We start from the raw sequence: 19,734 nt of genomic DNA on the forward strand, positions 1-19,734 counted from the left end.
TGGAATGCCCCAGAGACAGAGAGGGTCATTTAGAGACAGATCTCAGACTGGGGGCAAAAAATGAGGAGAGCTGTCTTTCTTTTTGGGGAGGAACAAAGTCTCATTCAGTCTCTCTATAGCCTCCACCAATCCAGAGACGGGATTTTCCTCCTGTTTTGTAGATGTGGAAACTGAGGCCCTAAGTGCCAAGCCCAGAGGCAGAGCTGGACCGAGAAGCCAGGAGTCCCCGTCCCTTCAGCCCCTGCTCTGAGGAACCAGAGGAAAGGGGCCAAGAACTAGGGCAGGGCAGGTGGATATGAGGGGAGGGGAGGCCGCTGCAAGGTCCGGCAGAACAGCCCTGCAGACTGCCACGGCCCCTGGGAGGGGGCTGGGGCTACGGGAGAGAGCAGGCGAGGCAGCGATTCCGAGTCCGGTGAAATACCAATGACTCACACTGGGTGCCTGCTCAGGCCGGCCCAGCCCACATTCCCGGGCCTTTGTTCCCAGCCGCCTGCGCCCAGCCTTAAAGGGCCAGCTCCTAGAGGCAGGCCTTTCGAGGCCTCCCTGCCCATCACCCGACCTGCCACCGCCACCATCCTCTCCAGACTCCTTGTTGGTTGCTCCTAGTCTCTGGACAGTGGGTAAAAAGGGTGGGACCCTATGGGATTTGGGGGTTCATCTAATCGAATCCTCAGGCTATAAGGGAGGACCCTCAAGTCATTTCAACAAGTCCTACCCTCAGGGTAGGGCTGCACCTAAACTGGTCTAGAAGGATTAAGAAAACTTTCCCTGACTTTCGAAGCAACTTCTTCCACGGTCTCACAATCAGGTCCCTTCTGACCACAATCCCACTTGCACTGTTTGGGCTGGTGACCCACCCGGTCCTGGCCTGATCTCAGTACTAGTTTAGGTTGGCCTTCCCACACTTGTGAACCACGCTCCCTGTCCTGGGCTTCCAAGGGGTACAGGTTTCGCACCAAGCCTGGCCTGTGTGTGGACTCCTCAGAGGAGAAACACCATCCTGCCCTCCCTGGGCAGCCCAGGTGCCCGGCACTTCTTTGGATGCCGTGCGCCACCGTGTGGACACTCTGGAGAACTGGGGCCTTCAGGAGACTGGGCTTCCCACCACCACGTTATGGACTCTGAAAAAGCATCCTCGGTTATGAAGCAATCCTGAACTGGCACAAATCAAAATGAAAGCAGGCCCTAAATTAGACAGGAAAGGAGAAGGCTCTAAGATCAATTTAACAAAAAGCCTAGAAGTCCTAATAAAACTCACAAGTAGTAGTATTTCTTTGATGAGGATTGGGAATATCTCTGTCCCAAAGTACCTACCACCTCACATGCTATTTGGGTTTAAGGTTTTGTCTACTGTTAACATACAAATTTTCAGAAAAGGGGTTTTGTTCCCTGAACCCTTCATAGTAATTTCACAATTTATCTGATTTTGAACCAAGAGCTGGGTTTGGAATGAGAACATGCAGATCTTGTAGGGCAAGCTGAAGGATAGAATAGGAAGAGGAGGGGGCATAGCCAACGGGGGAAGCCCAGCTCCTAAGCAGAAGCACTTTGAATTGTGGGGAGACCTGGGGCTACTCCATAAATTGTCACTTGTGTGTTCTTTGAACCCATGTAAACCATTGCCAAATGGGCAAGGACCACAGGTTGTAGTCTTGGGGTCTTTGTGGGCTACAGGCGTTGCCACCCCTGGCCAGCAGCCCTGAACAAGCCCAGCATCCAGAAACCTCTGAGACCCACCCCATCCATCCGCCCACCCACCCACCCATCCAGTCAACAGATACCCTGTTGTGGTCATCGGCGCAGGTAGCTTCCCTACCCCAGGCTGTCACATCTCTCAAGGTCCTTTCTTCCTCTCCTTTCAGAGCCTTTAACATACACAGGTGCCTACAGACGTGTGTTTGCTTTTGGGCCTGTGTTTGACAGCCAGTGAGCAGGAGCTGGACTGCGGCCCAGTGCTGAGGGGCTGAGTGGGATCTAAACTCAGCTCATGATCCATTGGCTAAGCTGTGCACCCTGCCTTGGGGTCTCATCATTCTGGGAGAGAGGTGCCTTTCCTATTCCACCCAAGCCTTCTGTTATTTTCTGAGAGGCTTTCCTCTCAGAGGAAAAGAGTGGCCCTAGGCCAGGCCTGGCCCCTGTAAAACAGCAGAAAATGAGTAAGGTCCATTTTATAAGCAGCCGAGACTTCTCCCGGCTTTCTTCAGGTGGCTGCGTGGAGATGTGAGGGAAGGGCGGCCCTACCCACTCTGAAATATAGATCACAACGTGACATCATTTCAGAGTTCTTTCAGGCCATAAAACTGAGGAGGGTGTTCCCTGCCCTTGCCTGGTTAGGGGAGAGCTTTAAAACCTCTCTTCTTTCCAGTCCCTCAACTGCTTCCCTCTTGAGCCTCCCAGGTAAGCCTATGCTTTCTCCCTTACAGCCTGGGAACCCCAACCCCAGCAGGAGGCAGTCCATCAACCTGAACCATTATGCCACCAAGAAGAGCATGGCAGAGAGCATGCTAGATGTGGCTCTCTTCATGTCCAATGCCATGCGGCTGAAAGCGGTGCTGGAGCAGGGGCCGTCCTCTCAATACTATGCTACCCTCATCACCCTCATCAGCATCTCTCTGCTCCTGCAGGTCGTCATTGGAATCTTGCTCGTGGTCATCGGTGAGCCCAGGCCTGGAGTTGGCCTCAGTGCCCCCTAGTGTCTCCCTGCACCACCCTGCATTTTGCACATGCCAGCTTCTCAGCCATGTGCTAACCTGGTGGTAGCTCTCTGCACCTACAAATGCCCAAGTACCACCTGCACAGTGATGACAAGCACCTAGCCCTTCCTCTTGCTGTTCCCTGTAGTGGCCCCTCCACAACACCTGCTGAATGACAGTCCTCACTAATCTGTGGCAGTTACATATCGCCTTGTGTGTGAGCACACGTCCGCACTCTTAGAAGACCCACTGTGAGTTCCCAAAGCCTGATCCTATGAAGCACCACATGGGCGCTCACACACCGGTCAGTGAGAGAAGAGCCATCTAGTGCAATGACACTACCCCCCTTGAAGTCTGCCACATGGATCTCGGAGTTGCCAGACTTTCTCTGAACTCCAGTGGGTGTTGTGAGGGAAGCTGCAGGCTGTGACCCCCACCCTGACTTTGACCTCTTACTCCCCACTTCTCCATAGCACGGCTGAACCTCAATGAGGTAGAAAAGCAGTGGAGACTAAACCAGCTCAACAATGCTGCTACCGCCTTGGTCTTCATCACTGTTGTCATCAATGTCTTCATTACAGCCTTTGGGGCACATAAGACAGGGTTCCTGGCTGCCAGGAGCTCAAGGGATCCTCTCTGAACTCAGCTGGGTCTCAGGTGAGGAATGATGGGAGGCCCTCAGGCCCAAAGGCTCTTTTTCTCACCTCTGAAGGTTTCGGGTAAGAGAAATCCTTGCCAAGGAGAAGGATAAGGCGGATCTGGGGCAAGGAGGGAATCTTGGAGAAGAGCTTGGATGGGGACTCAGAAAGGCCCCCTGTGCTGTTAACGGTGCTTCTCCTTCGCGTTAGGCTTGGGCTTTCCACAGCCTTAGAGGGGCGGGAGTCAATGTGGTTAGTGGTTGACTCTGCCCCTGTGGCAAGAGGCAAGATGGAGATGTGGGATTTTTCCTTCTTGTGGTCCATGAACCCTTAGCAACAAAAGCACCTGGAAACTTACTGGAAATGTAGACTCTGAGACCCACTCCAGATCTGCTGAGTCAGCATCTGCATCTGGAGAAGGCTGCCAGGGGAATTCAGGGCTCAGTGAAGTCTGAGAACACTGTCCTCACCATCTTTTCTGTGTCCCCCACAGGTACAGGACCTGGAGCTGTTTCTGCCTCTTTCTGCCCTGATGTGCCAGGCTGATGGGCACTTTCCACAGCTCCCAGGAACTTCTGAAAAGGCATTATAGAGGCCTGCTTCCTACCCAGAGCCCCTGAATGAAGAGGGGGTATTTTATTGGTCTAAGTGAATTCCATCTTGGTCTAGTCTTGAGGTATTGCCAGCCTTTCCTCCCAGTAGTCCCTGCGCCTGAGGCAGTCTACCTAAGGCTGAGTCCACTCAGTTCAAGGACTCTAATCTATTCCTTCCCTTTGCCCCATCCATTCCCAGGCCTATTTTTCCAGGTAAAATGGAATAATTTCTATCTATAAAAGTTTCTGCAAATCCACTGAAGTCAATTTTTATGTCTTTAGTTACATCTGAGCTGCCATCTCCACCTGTGTCCTGGAAAGGGCTTGAAGGAGGAAACTCCAAGTCTGGATGGAGAAAAACTCTGAAATCATGGCCTCTCCTCTGAGTTGTGCTCTGAGTCAACTTTCCATGCACCACACGCCATGGGCTAATTACTGTCTGCTGTGTCAATGGCAGATTAGTCAATTCTAGAATGATGCATGCATGCACACTCCTTTCCGAGACCCACTGTAAATCTATTCTAGCTTTCATATTAGCATCTTCCTTTAGGCATGTGTTTAAGGAATGGAAATAAAATATGATTTATACCTATGCCAAATTATACCCAGGGAGGTCACTCTGCACCTGTAAAGCTTCAACAGGGCACCCCCAGCTCAACCAGAAAGGATTCTGAGGTTGTCTGCTATTTTAGAATAAGCCACACCTCAGCTCCTCTCCACTGTTCACCAAAACCACTGAGGCCCTATTTCTAGCCGTATTCACCAAGGGTGTCTACCAGCCTTGCTCCACTGCCACCACCAATCCCCACTGATCTGCCAAACAGAAACTGCTCAGTCCAACTGTCAGACTGTGAGCCCCTCATACAGGAACAGCACAGAGAAAGCTGTCTGCCACGTAGTTGGCATCAACTAATGGGAAAGGGTGGAGGGTGGTGTAGAAGGGTCCTTGACATGTCCTTCAGAGAGTGCCCTGATGGCCGAAGGACAGAGACATGAACCTGGGGGCCCTCAGTCCACTCCTCCCCTACCATGATGGGCAACAAGAAAACACAAGAGCCGTTCTGTTTTCTCCAAAGACGCTGTCTTTAATGCTTTCCCTCCCACCATCCCAGGCCCTCCCGCACCCTAGACATTTCCCTACAGAGTAGGAGCCCTTGCCAGGTCCTCCCCTTTAAGGCAGATGGTGTGGAGGTAACAAACATCAAACACAAGGCACTGGCCAGGGGCAGAGGGGGTGGTGGGCAGGGCAGGGGAGGCTGGGCTGGCTCCTGGTATCCAGAAAAGTGAAGCAGGAGGGCTGTTTGGGCTGGCTCAGGGCTCCCAGTGACTCCCCAATGAGTGGCCCCAGAAAGAAGCCTAGCACCCCAGCGGGCCAAGTACAGCTCTAGCCTACTCCCTACAGACCTTTCCCAAAGGCAGTAAGTAAGCTGGAGCAGGGACCCTAAAGAGTCACAGCCCAGGGGGCGGGTATGGACATCCATAAGCCACTGAGTCACTGACAAGTCCTTGTCCTTCCTGATTTCTGAGGACAGAGGCAAGGAGTCTCTTCGAGAGCAAGGGACTTGCTCCATTCTCCCCTATGCAAGTTTATGCTCTTGGTGAACACAGAGCCCCTTAGGTAGACCCTCCAAGTGCTGTGCCTTGGACGGTCACAGAATGGAGCTTGGGCCAGCTGACTGGCCTCCCTTCCTCACAGCAGGGAGCCCGTGTTCACCTCCCCAAACAGCCACTGGAGTCCAGGATCCAGTGTCCAATGCACCACCGGTGAATTCAGCAGCAGCGGCAGAGGCAGCAGCAGCAGTAGAAAAACCCCCAGCCGCAAAGGCACCCGGGGATCATTAGTGCAAGACAAGTGCGTGGTCATCAGGTGACAGAAAGGGTGGCCTAGACACAAGGCCAGGGGCCAGCTTCCCTGAACTAGCTTCACTTTTCAGTTCCTTCTGGCCCCTGCTCCCTTCCACTGGGGGAAGAGAGCTCAGAACGACGTCCTCACCTCCCCAGACCTGTCACCCTGCCGCTTCCTACCCTGGTCCCTGTTTTACGGTTCAGTTTTAGCCACAGCCCTTCCTCTTCTTCCACTCAAGGCTACAGCTGGGTGCCCCCTGCAGGAGGGCAGGTCCAGGGGAGCTGGGCTGAGAGGACGCAAGTTTTCCACGTCCCTTTTCACCCCTTCCTGCTGGACTCCGACCCTCCTCTCACCTAAGTCATGGTTTGCTTGCTTACACCCACATCCTCTTTCCTCTCGGCCTCTTCCACCTGGCCTGTCCTGCTTGGCCTGTCCACCAAACGCTGGGATGAGCCCCCTGTCCACCCCTTCCTCATCTCCCAACCCCCAGTGGCACCGGGAAGACGCGGCCAGTTCTGTCCTTCTGATGGGTCTGAAGCCAGCGCCACATGGAAGGTAACGTTAATGCCCTAGTTGGTGGCCAGCTGTTTGGTGGCTACCTGGGAGAGGTGTGCGCGGCCCTGGGGTGCAGCAGAGAAAGTGCTCCTCATGGGGCCAGCTCCTCTGCTTATAATCAGCTGCCAGGTCCAGGACCGAGGGACACAGCTCTACACAGGAGTGGGTCTGAGGTATGCACGTGGGGACACTCCCTAAAGGCACCACTCCACCCCCAACTCGCAGTCAATGCTGCACCTGTACAGTGACAGCTTTGCTTTTCTGACTTAAAACAAAACAAACAAACAAAAAAACAATAAAGTAGGTCCAACAGATGAGCACCCCGTTCCTGGTCACCGCCCTGGTGAGGAGCACTGGGTGGCAGCTGGCATGCACTTGAGGATTCAGGCTGCTGCCCCGCAAGCAGCCCTCCCACCGCTGTGACCGAGTGAGCACCCCTCCTGGCCCCTTCCCCTGAGGATGGGGGCGGGGCCTTGGCTGCCGTCTGTGTGAGGGGGAGCTCCCATGGAGTGGGGGGTGTTAGTGCTGAGGCCTGTCTGGGCCCAGCCATGGCTTCCGCTCCCTTCCTCGCTCCCTCCAGCAGTCAGCAGGGTGCTGGGGGAGCAGCTGCAAGTCAAGGGGCAGGAAGTTGTTGGTTCCGTAGTAGGCCACCCCGTGGGTTTACGGCATCTTCATCTGGCGGCGGTTCCACATGCCTCGCTTGGAATGGAAGTGATGGAAGAAATTCCTGAGGGAGAGACGTTCCACTTCCAGGCCCGCTTGGAGGATCCTGAGTATAGGAGGGGCAGGATGAGCTACAGAGGCAGCGGAGGGAACTGGGCTCTACATCTCTAACAGGCCAGTCCCTGTCTTCCTGTCCGCCCCCCACACGGCTGGGCAGCAAGGTGCAGTGCGGAGTGTGGGCTTTGGAGCCAGACAGCCTGGGTTCAAATCCCAGCTCCGCACTGTGTGAGTTAGGTCATCTCTCAGAGCCTCAGTTTGCTCATCTCTAGAAAGAGGATAATAATGATATATACACACTGGAGGCTGGTGGTAAAGACTACAGATGGTGGACGTAGGTCTCAGCACAGCTCCTGGCACTCAGCCAGCAGGGGACACATTGTAGTGTGTGACAGGGCAGAGGGCTGCAGCAGACCTTGTCCCTAGCCCTTCCCTGTCCCTTTTCCACATGCACAGCCCACTGGGAGTTTCTCTCACGGAGGCCTGCACTTTGGGCAGGGTGGAAGTTACTGGAATTTGAAGCAGTTTCGTTCTCCCTGGACCTCAGTAGAGGCAGGAGGATTGAGAGCTGAACCAGAGTCTGCATCTTCCCGGCCCGGCAGGAAGGTCGTGCGTGGAGGTGACACTCATCCCAGCTTCTGTTCACTCTGGGAATCTACTTGGATTTGGTTTATCTCATATAAGCTTCCTCAAACCTCCTCCTTTGCACCTTAAATTCTCTTAGTATTGTCATCTTCCTTCCCTTTCTTCCCTCTAAACAGAAAACATAAACATGTCCAGTTTTTAAACTTCTGACATTTACTAGTTGTGAGATTTGGGGCAAGTTATTAACTTCTCAGGACTTAGTTTTCTCATCTGGAAAATGGAGATAGTTACACCTAGCTCACAGAGGTTTGAGGAGGAATAAATGAGGGATGGATGTGAATCATCTACCAGTCCAGACGTCCAATGACAGGGGGAGGCATTTGTCCTGTCTCTCAGGCAGAAGTGCATCTCTTCCTTGTCAAGGTCTCCACCGCCCTGGAGCTCCTGACCTTGTGCTGTCCACCGGCCCTGGACACTGTTCCAGCAATTACACCCTTTCTTTCTTGGATTCCCCCGCCCCTTAAGCACAGCTCTCAAAGTATCATCCTCTTTCCCTCCCCTTCTCTTGGCGGCAAATTTCTTGAAAGAGGAATCTCATACTAACACAGCCTCCACGTCCTCACCACCCAGGATTTCCGCATCCCCTATGAGCTGGGGTGTGGGCCCAGGCAGCTCCCTGCCCTGCCCTCCTCTGAGGCTTTTCATACCAGGGATGGCCCCTCCCCTCTAAAACTCCCTTCTCCCCAGGCTGCTGGGGACTCAGGACCTCCAGGAGAGCTTGTTGCCCTTAAATAGCCCACACAACCTCTTGCTGGCTCCAAAGCCTTTCCTGCCCCTTTGGCCAGTCTGTTACCCATCCCACAGCTTCAGCCTCCTCCCTGAGGCAGCCGCGGAGGGGAGGAGGGCGGCGACCTACAGGATGAGCTCCCACTGTGACTTGCTTGCTGCTCAGAACATTATCATTTACATCTGTACAGACCCATTTTTACTCTTCCCCTGACAGTTTACCAAGCACTTTCCACACTAGCCCCATGGCAGACAGGCAGTATGCTCCCCTTTTAAAAGGGAGAGAAAGTGGGTCTCAGTGAGGGAAGTAATTAGAGCCCAGTAAGTGGCAGAGCTTCCACTGAGTCCAGTGCCTTCCCTGCTTTGGGGAAATCTGCAGCCTGGGTCTAGGATGCTCTCACCCCTTCCCTCTGCCCCTGGAGCACCTGATGGATAGAGTTCCAGCAGACCCCTCAGACACCCCGCATTTCCCAGTCACCTGTCCAGCAGCTCCCAGTCTTCACCACCCCAGCGGTCCCGGAACTCCTTGGTGTTCATGCCCCCGATCCTGGCCAGGTCTGACTTGTAGATGCCAAGCAGCCCAAATCCATTCACCTCCCAGTAGCCTGTGGACAGAAGCTCCAGGTGAGGTGAGCCGGGGGCAGGGGGCGGGAGGACGGAATGAAGAAGACCTCCAGGCGGCATCCCTAGTCTTTTCTGAAAGACGGACAATGGGTGTCTGCAGCTGGAAACTGTCTCATCTGGGCAAGTCCCTTGCCTGTTTGGGGGGGCGGCCCCTTGAGCTTAGCTTCGGGGTCCAGTGACAGCAGTAGTCCTACCAAGGAGTAACCGCGGGCCGCTAGGAGACCTGCAATAGGATCTCCCGATAGCAGCTACTGAAGCACCTGGGCCATTTCCCTCTCAGGGACGGGGGGCCTGTCTTTCCATCTTTGAATCCTCTTCACAGGGCAGAGTGTGGCACAGTAAATGCTTAATAAATGTGTGATGAATGAATAAAGGGGGGGATGGGGCAGCCTCTGGCACAGCCCCTGGGGCCCTGCCCTGGACTGTCCATGTGGGCAGAGGAGCAGGAGGGCGGGGTGGGGAGGGTGGCCCTGCTGTGGTAGAACTGTTTCCAGCTCTGGGGCTAAGAACCATGGCCAGAGAGGACATTCCTGCCCTCCCCAGCTCAAGGCACAGCTCACCCTCGGGCCACTGGGGTGTGGCCCCGCAATGCAGCCGCATCACCATGGGGGCAAAGGCCATCTTGCCCTCCACACAGTGCTTCCGGATGGTATCGATGACTCCAGCTGGGAAGTGGATGTGAAGGTCACAGAGGAAGATGATGCTGTGCGGGTCCTGGGGACACATGTGGGAGGATCAGCAGACCCTCCACCCGTGGCTAGCAGGCCAAGACACTCTCTCGGGCAATGCTCTGGCTCCTTCCATTTGCATGACTGACAAACTTCAACAAAACAAGCTACTGGGCAGGTTTCCACAGCACTGGGCATCACAGCACAGTCCTTACAACCAGAAGGTAATTTCTGACTCCTCCCCCATACTTTATGAATTCAGTCCCACCCTGGCAGCACAGCAGAGAGGACTCCTGTCTCCTCACTCCATCAACCCTAAGGAGCTGCCCTCCCTACACATCCCAAATGTCTCTCTACCTCTTACCCAGTCCTTAATCACGTCTCTCACGCCCCTTCCAGGCCATTTACCTTCACTAGGTCTATGCCAGCCTGAAGTCCAGCTGAGCGTTCAAAGTTTCCACTCAGCTTCATGTACTGGTAGCTGCAGGGGAGAAGAGAAGGGCTGAGCATTAGGACGCGGCTGCGGTGGTCCCCCTGAAGAACATTAGCAGGCATAGAGTAGCGATGATGTGTTCCTGGCAGGGGATTATGGACAGAGACTGGGACTCAGCAAAGCTGGGTGAGCCTTCTGGCTCTGCCCCAGACCCAGCAGGCCTGAGACTTTAGGAGGGAGAGGGTTCAGGCTGCATTCCAGCCAGGAAACCTCCTTACCTCCACAGCTTAGACCTTTTCAGAGCCATCTCGACATCCATGTCCTCACTGCTATAGTCAGTGATGATGATGTTGAAGTGTGAGTCGCCGGTGACCTGGAACAGTGTTTCCATGTCTCTGATGAATTGCTGCACCCAGCGTGCCTGGTTCTTCACTACCCAAGCCGGGCAGGCAGAGAGAAAGAAGCAGAGGTAACACAAAGGAGGGCATGTCCACTCCTGGGTCCTGCATGAGTCGGAGTCCCATCAGACCTCGGCTCAGGGGTAATGCAGCTACGGGGAACCGGTAGCAGTACATACAGTACAAAGACAGAAGGCAGAAGTGAGCTCGCCACTGAAGGGGCCGCTACACCCTCCCAAGAGGGCCTTCGATGGGACTAGCCTCAGTTCTCTCATAGTAACCCCCATGCCCTAACACTAACCCCTGGAATCTATCTTATTATCATCCTTTATTTCCTGTCCTACCCACTGTTACACTCCTGTCTGGTTACATAGTCCCATTTCTCATTATAAAAACTGCTACCCCATTCTATTAAGTACCCCCAGTGGACTATCACACCCAACCCTGAAACTTGGTACCACAGAGTGAGTGACAGCCACAAGTCAGTATCTATCCCCAGCTCCGACACTTTCCAGCCATGTAAACTTAGACTAGTGACTTTTCTCTTGTGAGCCTCAGTTCCTTGACCGTAAAGTGGCTGTTTTCACAAGCTCCTGTGAGACTGAGTCAGTGAGCAGAGACCTCGGCGCTCGTGATTACTGCTAGGATCCCTGCTCAGCTGACAGTGCCCAGGCTCCGCTGGAGGCTCACCAGGCACGATGAAGTGGACCACAGCTCGGTGATTCCAGGAGAAGCCCTGGGGCCAGCACAGCTTGGGCTCTGGGACCTGGACACTCAAGACACGTCTCCGGCGGTTGTGTGGGCCCCAAACCAGGCCCTGCAGGTTCCGGGCCTCAGCTTCTTCCCCACCGGCTGGATCGATGCCCTGCCAGCCTCGTGCAGACACATACTCAGAGAGCCGCACCAGGCGCTGGCCTTGCTCCAGCAGCTCAAGCTCCAGGAGGTAGCGACCCCCACGTAGTTGGTCCTGACGCTTCTCCACATTCACAATGCGCCGCAGCTGGTATCTCCTACGGCGAAAGGGTGGGGGGCTTGAATAATTCTTTCCCCCAATGTGGGGTGACCCTGGTTTTTGTCTTAGCTTTGTCATTGGCTAAGATGCTTACTCTCTCTAGTGTTCCCTGCCTCCATTTTTAAAAGGCATGTACTGAGCTGGGATGATCTCTAAAGTCTTTGATAGCTGAGATCTTATATAAGGTGAGAGAGTTTCCTTCAGAAGTTGACCCTCTTAATAAAATGCTCTGTTCAATCAACAGTGCATAATATACAATTAGATAAATGTTGATTGGTTGTCTCAACCTCATTAGTCACTAGGGAAATGCAAATCAAAACCACAATGTGATACCATTTCACACCTATTAGGATGGTTTCTTTGTTTGTTTGTTTTTAAAGGAAAATAACAAGTGTTGGCAAGGATGTAGAGAAATTGGAACCTTCATACACTGCCAATGGGACTCTAAAGTGGTGCAGCTGATTTGGAAAAGAGATTGGCAGGTCCCCAAAATGTTAAACATAGAGTTACCATATGGCCCAGCAATTCTACTCCTGGGTGTATACCCAAGAGAAATGAAAACATGTTCACACAAAAACTTAGTACCTTAGTGCATGAAATGCTCATAGTAGCATTGTATTCATAATAGCCAAAAAGTGAAAATAACCCAAATGTCAATTAACTGATGAATGGATACACAATATATAGTATGTCCATACAACGGAATATTATACAGCAATATAAAGGACTGAAATACACAATACATTCTACAAATGGATGAGCCTTAGGAACTTTTTGCTAAGTGTAAGGAGACAGAAAAAAAGGCCATATATTATATAATTCCATTTATATGAAGTGTCTAGAATAGGAAAATCTATGGTGGTAGGAAGTGAGTAGTGGTTGCCAGGGGCTGGGAGGAAAGAGGAATGGGAATTAACCACTATTAGCTACAGGGATACTTTTAAAAGTGATTAAAAAAAAAAGTTCTGGAATCAGTTATTATAAATATCCTTAAAAACCACTGAATTGTATACTCTAAAAAGGTATGAGAATTTTATCTCAATTGAAAAAAATGTCAGTTGATTGAATGAAAGAAACAACAAAGAACTCAGCCACGTCTTCTGCCCCAGCCCCTCTAGCCCTCATCTGGGGTTCTGATCAGTCTCTTTCAACCTCAGCTTTACTAGCTTTTTACTAGCTCCTTCCCTGAGAGAGGGGACCACATTTGTTGGGCCTCTCCAGCGCTCCTGGGCTGGGAACCTAGGCACTTCAGAACCTTGCCTGATGGTGGGACAAACACCTGACCGGTCCAGGTCACCCCCAGCGGCAGGGGCTCCCGGCACTTGTCCTTCCCAGGAGTCCCTGCCCCTGGGTTCCCGCACCGCCAGCCAGCAGGCTGCCACGTGCCTCAGCCCTGGCCCCAGGAGAGCCCTTTACCTTACCCCCGGCTCCTCTGGTTGAGCTTCTTTAAGAAGACCCGTGTGACCTCCAGAGCCTCCTGCTCTGGCAGCAGCAGGTTGCCAGACGTGTTACAGTTCAGATCAATCCAGTCATTCCGCAGGGCTTGGAAGTCAAGGTTCCGTGCACTGAAGGTCTGGTCCCAGTTCACCACTGGGTCAAACATGGGCACGTATTCAAACACCTCACTCACATCCTCTTCCTCTTCCTCTTCTTCACCCTCTTCCTCTCCCTCCATTTGTGCTTCCTGGCCTGCAGCTGCTACCACCTCCTCCTCCCCAGGCCAGCCCCTCCTTGGGGCCAGAGGCTCCATCCTGTCACCCCTCCTCTGCTTCACGATATATGACTCAACTTGATTAAGCCACTGGGACTGCCCCAGAGCTTTCCTGGGGCCGTCACTAGTGGGCCCAGGCCTTTTGACTTGAGGACGGTTCCCCACCAGGTGCCCAGGGGGCCACTTGTTAGAACGAGGTGGACCTTGGCTGGGTTCAGGGCTAGGTTTTCTCTCCCTCTTCTCTGCTTGCTGCCCTGGGATGTTGCTGGTTCTCACTGGGAAGGGAGCAGTAGAGTTCCACTTGGAAAAGGGGGCCAGCAGCCCCCTCTGGGGCCGCGCCAGGAGTTTCCGCAGGCTACGGAGGCGATAGTCAGTGACATCCTGCCCAGGAGTAGAGGTAGACACTTGTTTTCCCTCTGGCCTCCTGGCGTTCCCGTCGTTGGAGGTAGGGGTCTCTTCTACCGCCTCTCCATATTGGGACTCTTCTAGAAAGCCTTCCTCAAAACCTGTCATTAATAACAACCATTCCTCACATTAGAGTTTTCAACCTTTCCCCGAGAAGCTATTCCAGACAGCTGATGATTACGTGAGACTCCAAGGGGTTTCAGATGGGGATGGCATCTGGGCTCTACCATTACTGTGTGACCTGGGGAAAGTCACTCAACCTCAGTAACCCCAGCTTCTTTACTTGCATAACGGGACTAATAATCTATCTTCCATGGGGTTTTTGTGAAGATGGAGTGATATAAGGTACAGAGTGCCTAGCAGGGGCCTGGCACATGTAGGATCCCAACAAATGGCCCCAGCCAGGCTCTAAGGCAGCAGTTCTCAACCTGTGGGTTGCGACCCCTTTGGGGGTCGAATGACCCTTTCACAGGGATCGCCTAAGACCATCAGAAAACACATATATAATTACATATTGTTTTTGTGATTAATCACTATGCTTTAGTTATGGTTGTGGGTCACCACAACATGAGGAACTGTATTAAAGGGTCATGGCATTAGGAAGGTTGAGAACCACTGCTCTAAGGCCTCAAAAAGAAAGGCCACAGGAAGACAGTGCTTCTCTGTAGCAGAACTTCTCAAATGACATGCCAGGGACAGCATGCCCTCCAGCAGCCCAAGTAACCTGTGCCAGGGCCCAGAATCTCCTCCAGCTGGCCCAGCATGCTGTTCCCAACAGTCACGTTCTACATGTGCCTTGGTATGGAAACGTTAGGAGTACTGCTCTGTGCCCTTGGGTGAGGGAGGAGGGGGCCATGTGGTTTGGATTTTAAGCTCCTCAGGGGCAGGGCTGGCATGGTCTGAACCTCTCCTAGAAATAGGCCATGACCTGGAAGCCTCAGCTCTCACTCTGTACCTGGTTGCTCCGGCCCCCGTTTCTCAGGCTGGTCAATCTTGATGTATTCCTGGAAGCTGAACCTGCAGGAGGAAGGGACAGGCAGAATGGTACCTGTGCCCTGTGGGCAAAGCAAAAGGCTCTGCTGGAAATCCCAGCAGCAATCGGAAGTCATTCCCCAGACCAGAGCAGGGGATGAAGGCTGGGTGAGAGTGTGTGTGGGTCTGTGAGTATGGGACATGCCCAGGAAGAGCCAAGGCACCTGCGGCCCCTCCAGTCCAGGCAGCAATCCTGGCTCCTGCAGAGCGCTATCTTCTTGCTTTGTTCGGCATTGCTTACCTGTCCTGGTAGAATGTGCTTTCCTGGTAGAAGCATTTGTTATGGGTTTCCATGTGGCTCAGGCGGGTGTAGTCATTGGGGTAAACGAAGGACAGGTGAACCTGGAGGTAGAGAAAGCAGCAGCAGGGGGAAGAGGGTGGGATCCTAGTAAGAAATCAGTCAATGGAGTTGAGCCTGCCTCTGGCTCCCAGAGACCTGTCCTGGTGGGGAGAGAGGGCTGCTCTGAGCTCTGAACGAAACATCTGCTTACGCAGACAAGGATTCCACCCCAAACTTTAGGCTCCCTCTCCGGGCTCCCCGGGCCTCACGTAGCCCCTGATCTAGCCAGCTCCCCAGTGCACATGTCTCTCCTCTGCCAATCCCGCTGATTCTCCCCAGCTGCAGCCAAGACCCTTCCCTCCTCCTCCAGCCATCTCATCCTCTCCTGCCACCTCTACACCTTTACCTGCAATCTCCCACCGCCCTGGAACAACCCCTTTTATTATTTACTACACTCCTTTTTCCCTCCCATAAATACAACTCAAGGTAATCTCCACCCAAAACCTTCTTAGTGACACCCCAGCCATCCTGAGTCCTGGTCATTCTCTCCCTGCCTCCAACATTCCCTCGTCATCATCTCTTGATCTGGGTACAGTGTTCATTCTGCCCCTCCAGTTCCCACACAGGCTGTGATTCCCTATAGCTCCCCTCCATAGTTCATTTCCCCAGTGCCTTGTCTACGAGTGTAACAAATACTGCTGGCTGGCTGGCTGGCTGGCAGGACTGACCGAGGCAGGACATGGCTGTGTGGTCCATGGAGCAGGGAGTGTAAGAACCTTCATGCCAGCCCACCCACATAATCACTGTGGTAGAATTGGCATATGCGGGCTTCCTAAGGCAGAACTCCATTCTCAGGCTTTGCAGGGCAGTCCATCTGGGCCAGAAGCAACTTGGAATGCTAATTCTCCCAGTCCAGGGACCTGTGAGGCCATCTGTCTGCTGGTATGTGATGTGGGGAGGAGGTGGGGGCAGTCAGCTGCAGCAAACCCCCCCCCCCTTTTCTCAACCATAGGCAGCAAGGCCTCTCTCACTCCTGCCCCCCCACTGTCCAGGCCCCAGACTTACAAACCGAAGGCCCTGGTAGCGCTGCAGGGGGAGCCCATCCACCAGGTAGCTGGGTTTGTAGGGACAATCAGGCAGGATGTGGCGGAGATGAGACTTGGGGATCAGAGGCACTGAGGACAGTAAGGGAAGAGGGATGAGGGTGGGGGTGGGAGCCTGAAACTGGGGCTGGCTTAGAGCCACCAAGGTTCCTGGCCGAGATAAGGGCTGAAGTCCTTTGCCTTTAGCAAGCACCTTTTTGTATTCATTACAGGCAGCTGTGGTCAGAGTCCATGGCTATTGGCTGAGGCTGCTAGACCAAGGCTGGCACCACTCCTCTGGGGCAGGGTCATTCAGGGCGCACCTTGGTGACAGAGGACTCAGACAGTCCCTAGTTCAAGGCACAATAGTGTTGGGATCGCTATGTAGGGCTAGCCTCAGTAAAGGTATAGAGACTTCCAAGAGGCTGCTAAGCCTCATCCTTATGCAGTTCAATAACTGAATTTCCTTCTAGAAGAGGGGGCTTGGGTAAAAGCAAGTCATGACTTTGTCAAAAGGCTCTAACATCTTAGTGGGAACATATTTCTCTCACTGGGTGACAAGAGCCAGAATCCAGCAAGAAACTAGGGTATTTGTGATTGCAGGGGGATGCACAAGGAACTTTGGGTTCTCGTTCTCTTTCTAGTCCTGGGTGGTAGTTACACAAATGTTTGTGCTGTAATGATTGATATAAAGTATAATTGTACTTTTCTGTATGCATGTTATATTTTATACCACAGTCTTCTGGGCTTTGGGACACTGTGGTAGAATTGACAGGTCTTCTGAGTCTACTCCACCCACACCATGGACCTGCCATTGCACTGTCCCCAGACGGGGTGACAAGTATGCAGCTGAGGCCTCACCTCGAAAGAGGGTGTCTCGAGGGTCAGGCCGAAGCATGTCAGCGAGGGGCTGCTCATCTGTAGGAAGAGGGTCAGGGGAGCCTGCGTGGCTGGCTGCTGTCTGTGGGATGTGGCCCACCTCATCCATCCTTAGGAATGTCTCATCTGGGCCAGGGAGGAAAGAACAGAGGGCAGCTGTGAGCCCTGGAGCAAACCCAGCCCAGAGCCCAGGCCCTGCCTTGAAGGGGCTTGGCAGAGGCTCAGTCAGGCTCCTGTTTACCCCTAGGGGCAGTTCAGGATATGCTCCATCCTCCTCCCTCTAGCCCTAACCCCTGCAACTTGTGGTCTCAGCTTGTTAGCTCCCTTTGACCCCTCCACTGGCCCCATGACTAGCACACATCATTTTTGTGTGAATTGTAAAAAGACACATCTTCCTGAAAACGTTTTACTGCGATCTGCTGGAAATTCGTCATTATAAATATGTTTAATTTATCAAATAAAAATATAAATAGCACTTACCAAGGAATAAGCCAGGCATGTTCTAAGCATCTTACAAATAACCCATTTAATCTTCATAACATCACATGACTTATGTACTATTATTATTATTATTCCTATTTTACAGACAAGGAACTGTGGCAAAGAGACTCTAAGTCATTTGCCTAAGATCACACAACTGGTAAGTGGCAAAGTCTGAACCTAGGCAAACAGTCTCAGCCTGCAGGTTATGCTGCCTCTGGGGCAGACAGCTCCTCCACACTTACCATGAGCAGGGTGCCCCCAGCGGCCCCCGCAGCCCTGCTCCTCATCTGAAGGCTGGTTGCCTGTCTGCTCTCTGCCTCCTGGTTCATTTGTCTTCAGCCCCAACAAGAGCTTTCCTACACCCAAGGCTAGTTACCTCTGGTCCATTTTACTAGTTTCTTATGTGAACTTTGCTGTGGGTCTCTTTCTTCTCAGTTCACACTGAATCTATGGATCCCAATTCTCCCCTCTTCTCTTGCAGCAACCCAGCGATTCACAACCTGCCCCTTCAGCTTTGAGCTTGTGGCCTCTTGCTTCGGTCACTGGCAACCTCCTCCCAACACACCATGCCCATTCCACACTTCCACCCTCTCCTGTGAACCCAGACCTTCCCTTTTCTCTCTATCCTGCCCCTTCTCACACGCACACTTCCCCTGCCTTTCCCTCCCTCCCTAAGCTGGCCCTGTCTGCTCTTCCACACGGCGCCACCTGCCAGGTGGCAGTTTCTCAGTGGGACCTCCGGATAAGAGTCTTGCTAAGAAAATCATGAGCAATGAATAGTACAGTGGAAGAGTTCATTTACTGCAAATTTAAAGCAGTTTGGGAACTTTCCTCTCCTCGGCCATGGCTTGGAAAGAACCATGGTTGCCTCCATCTGTGAAACAGGAGATTGGCCTCACTCAGGTTTTTCATCTGGAGTGAGCTTTGTGGTCTCTGGGTGTCCTTGAAATTACACACAAAATATTGTATGTGGATGCACAGAGAATTTTCTGAGAGGAGGGCTCATAGAGCTTCCCTCAGGCTCTCAAAGGGGTCCCTGATCCCTGAGAGTTAAGGACCTCTGACCTCAGGGTCCCTTTAGGTTCTCTTCCTGTCCCTTTACACCCGTGTTCCAAGCACCTTGAGCTTTAGCCTCCACCTCCCACCCCTCCCCTCACCCAATTCTCAAGGTGGGCTGAGCCCCCTGTGTGGGCACCACCCTGCCTCCATCTCAGATAGGTGCAGAGTCTATACTCACTTGTGAAGAGGGACAGGGAAGGGGAGTCAATGATGGTGAACTTGGCTTCAGGATCATTCCGTCGCCACTAGAAGAAGAAAGAGGGTGGCTGTGGAAGGTTGGAGGTAGCTAGATGCTGAAAAGGGTTCAAGGGACAAGGGAGGAAGAGTGGCTAAGAGCTGACAGCGGAACTCACCGCGACTTCCACATGATCAGTGCCCTCATCATTCTGCTTGTGCAGCACCTCGAAGTAGTACCTGCGGGAGGCTGACAGGCTGCCAGGAGGAGAGAGCAGGGGAACAAGGCTGTCTCCGGCTCCTGTGGTCTCCCCCCGTCCTGCTCCTCCACTGTGCCCACCTGGTTCCCACTGACCTCACCACCCAGACTCCCTCATCTCCTTGCCATTTAACCTCATGGGTCAGAGGAGTCCCCACTCTACCGCTTACTAACATCGTAACCCTCGTTTTCTCTTCTGGAAGATGGTAATGATCATAGTGCTTACTTCACAGAACAATGGGGAGAATCAAATAAAATACAATGATAACCCTTAGAGAGTTGTTACTTTGTGGCAGGTCCTGTTCTAAGTGTTTTATATACGCTAAGTCACTTAATCCTTCCTTGCAGATAAGAACACTCAGGCACAGAAATCTGGGGTCATTTGTCCGCAGAGGTAATATGTGGTGGAATTGGGATTTGGACCCAGGCAGCCTTGCCTCAGGGCCCACGGCATTGGCCGTTATGCTGAATTACACCACAGAGGCTGGCACATGACAAATGCTCTTTGCAAACTGGACTGTTGGTATTATCAGCATAGATATTATTACCATCAAGCCAATGCCCGTTCTCGCACGTGTGCGTGGTCGCCACCAGGTGGCGCTCTGACGTTAGGCTGAGTCCCCCTGCCGGCAATGTTAAAGTGACTCCAGCCACTATAAACTGGGAAAGGCCTTGGTTTCCCTCCAGGCTACCAAGGGATCCCTGCGACCAGGTCCTTTACACAGCACGGGAAGGGCGGCAGGGGTGCAGGCTGTATAGCTGTGGACATTTTGAGGTCTGGAGAAAATGTGAAGGGCAAGGCCTGGGAGAAAGGAGACC

At 52.9% G+C, this 19,734-nt stretch overlaps 2 protein-coding genes across 4 annotated transcripts in view; one reads left to right on the plus strand and one right to left on the minus strand.

Moving 5' to 3' along the window:
- The window catches only part of NINJ2 (ninjurin 2), a 107,113-nt gene extending 102,932 nt beyond the window's left edge, over positions 1-4,181 (plus strand). For all 3 annotated transcript variants that reach the window (XM_090275719.1, XM_090275720.1, XM_090275718.1), the window contains exons 2-4: positions 2,424-2,655; positions 3,167-3,350; positions 3,825-4,181. In XM_090275719.1, coding sequence (XP_090131845.1) covers positions 2,424-2,655; positions 3,167-3,333 — 399 coding nt within the window. In that variant the 3' untranslated portion in view covers positions 3,334-3,350; positions 3,825-4,181. The remainder of the gene's footprint in view (positions 1-2,423; positions 2,656-3,166; positions 3,351-3,824) is intronic.
- Positions 4,182-4,998: 817 nt separating this feature from the next.
- B4GALNT3 (beta-1,4-N-acetyl-galactosaminyltransferase 3) overlaps positions 4,999-19,734 on the minus strand; it is a 101,878-nt gene continuing 87,142 nt past the window's right edge. Inside the window, exons 8-20 of the mRNA XM_090273821.1 lie at positions 18,836-18,914; positions 18,661-18,727; positions 16,923-17,066; positions 16,045-16,154; positions 14,941-15,041; positions 14,623-14,684; positions 12,973-13,768; positions 11,230-11,549; positions 10,420-10,573; positions 10,117-10,189; positions 9,601-9,754; positions 8,895-9,021; positions 4,999-7,094 (exon numbers count right to left, since the gene is read on the minus strand). Of these exons, the coding sequence (XP_090129947.1) occupies positions 6,986-7,094; positions 8,895-9,021; positions 9,601-9,754; positions 10,117-10,189; positions 10,420-10,573; positions 11,230-11,549; positions 12,973-13,768; positions 14,623-14,684; positions 14,941-15,041; positions 16,045-16,154; positions 16,923-17,066; positions 18,661-18,727; positions 18,836-18,914 (2,296 nt within the window). The 3' untranslated portion in view covers positions 4,999-6,985. The remainder of the gene's footprint in view (positions 7,095-8,894; positions 9,022-9,600; positions 9,755-10,116; positions 10,190-10,419; positions 10,574-11,229; positions 11,550-12,972; positions 13,769-14,622; positions 14,685-14,940; positions 15,042-16,044; positions 16,155-16,922; positions 17,067-18,660; positions 18,728-18,835; positions 18,915-19,734) is intronic.

Source organism: Furipterus horrens, unplaced genomic scaffold, assembly GCF_987537825.1.
Source record: "Furipterus horrens unplaced genomic scaffold, mFurHor1.1.pri manual_scaffold_4, whole genome shotgun sequence".
Taxonomy (NCBI): Eukaryota; Metazoa; Chordata; class Mammalia; order Chiroptera; family Furipteridae; genus Furipterus; species Furipterus horrens.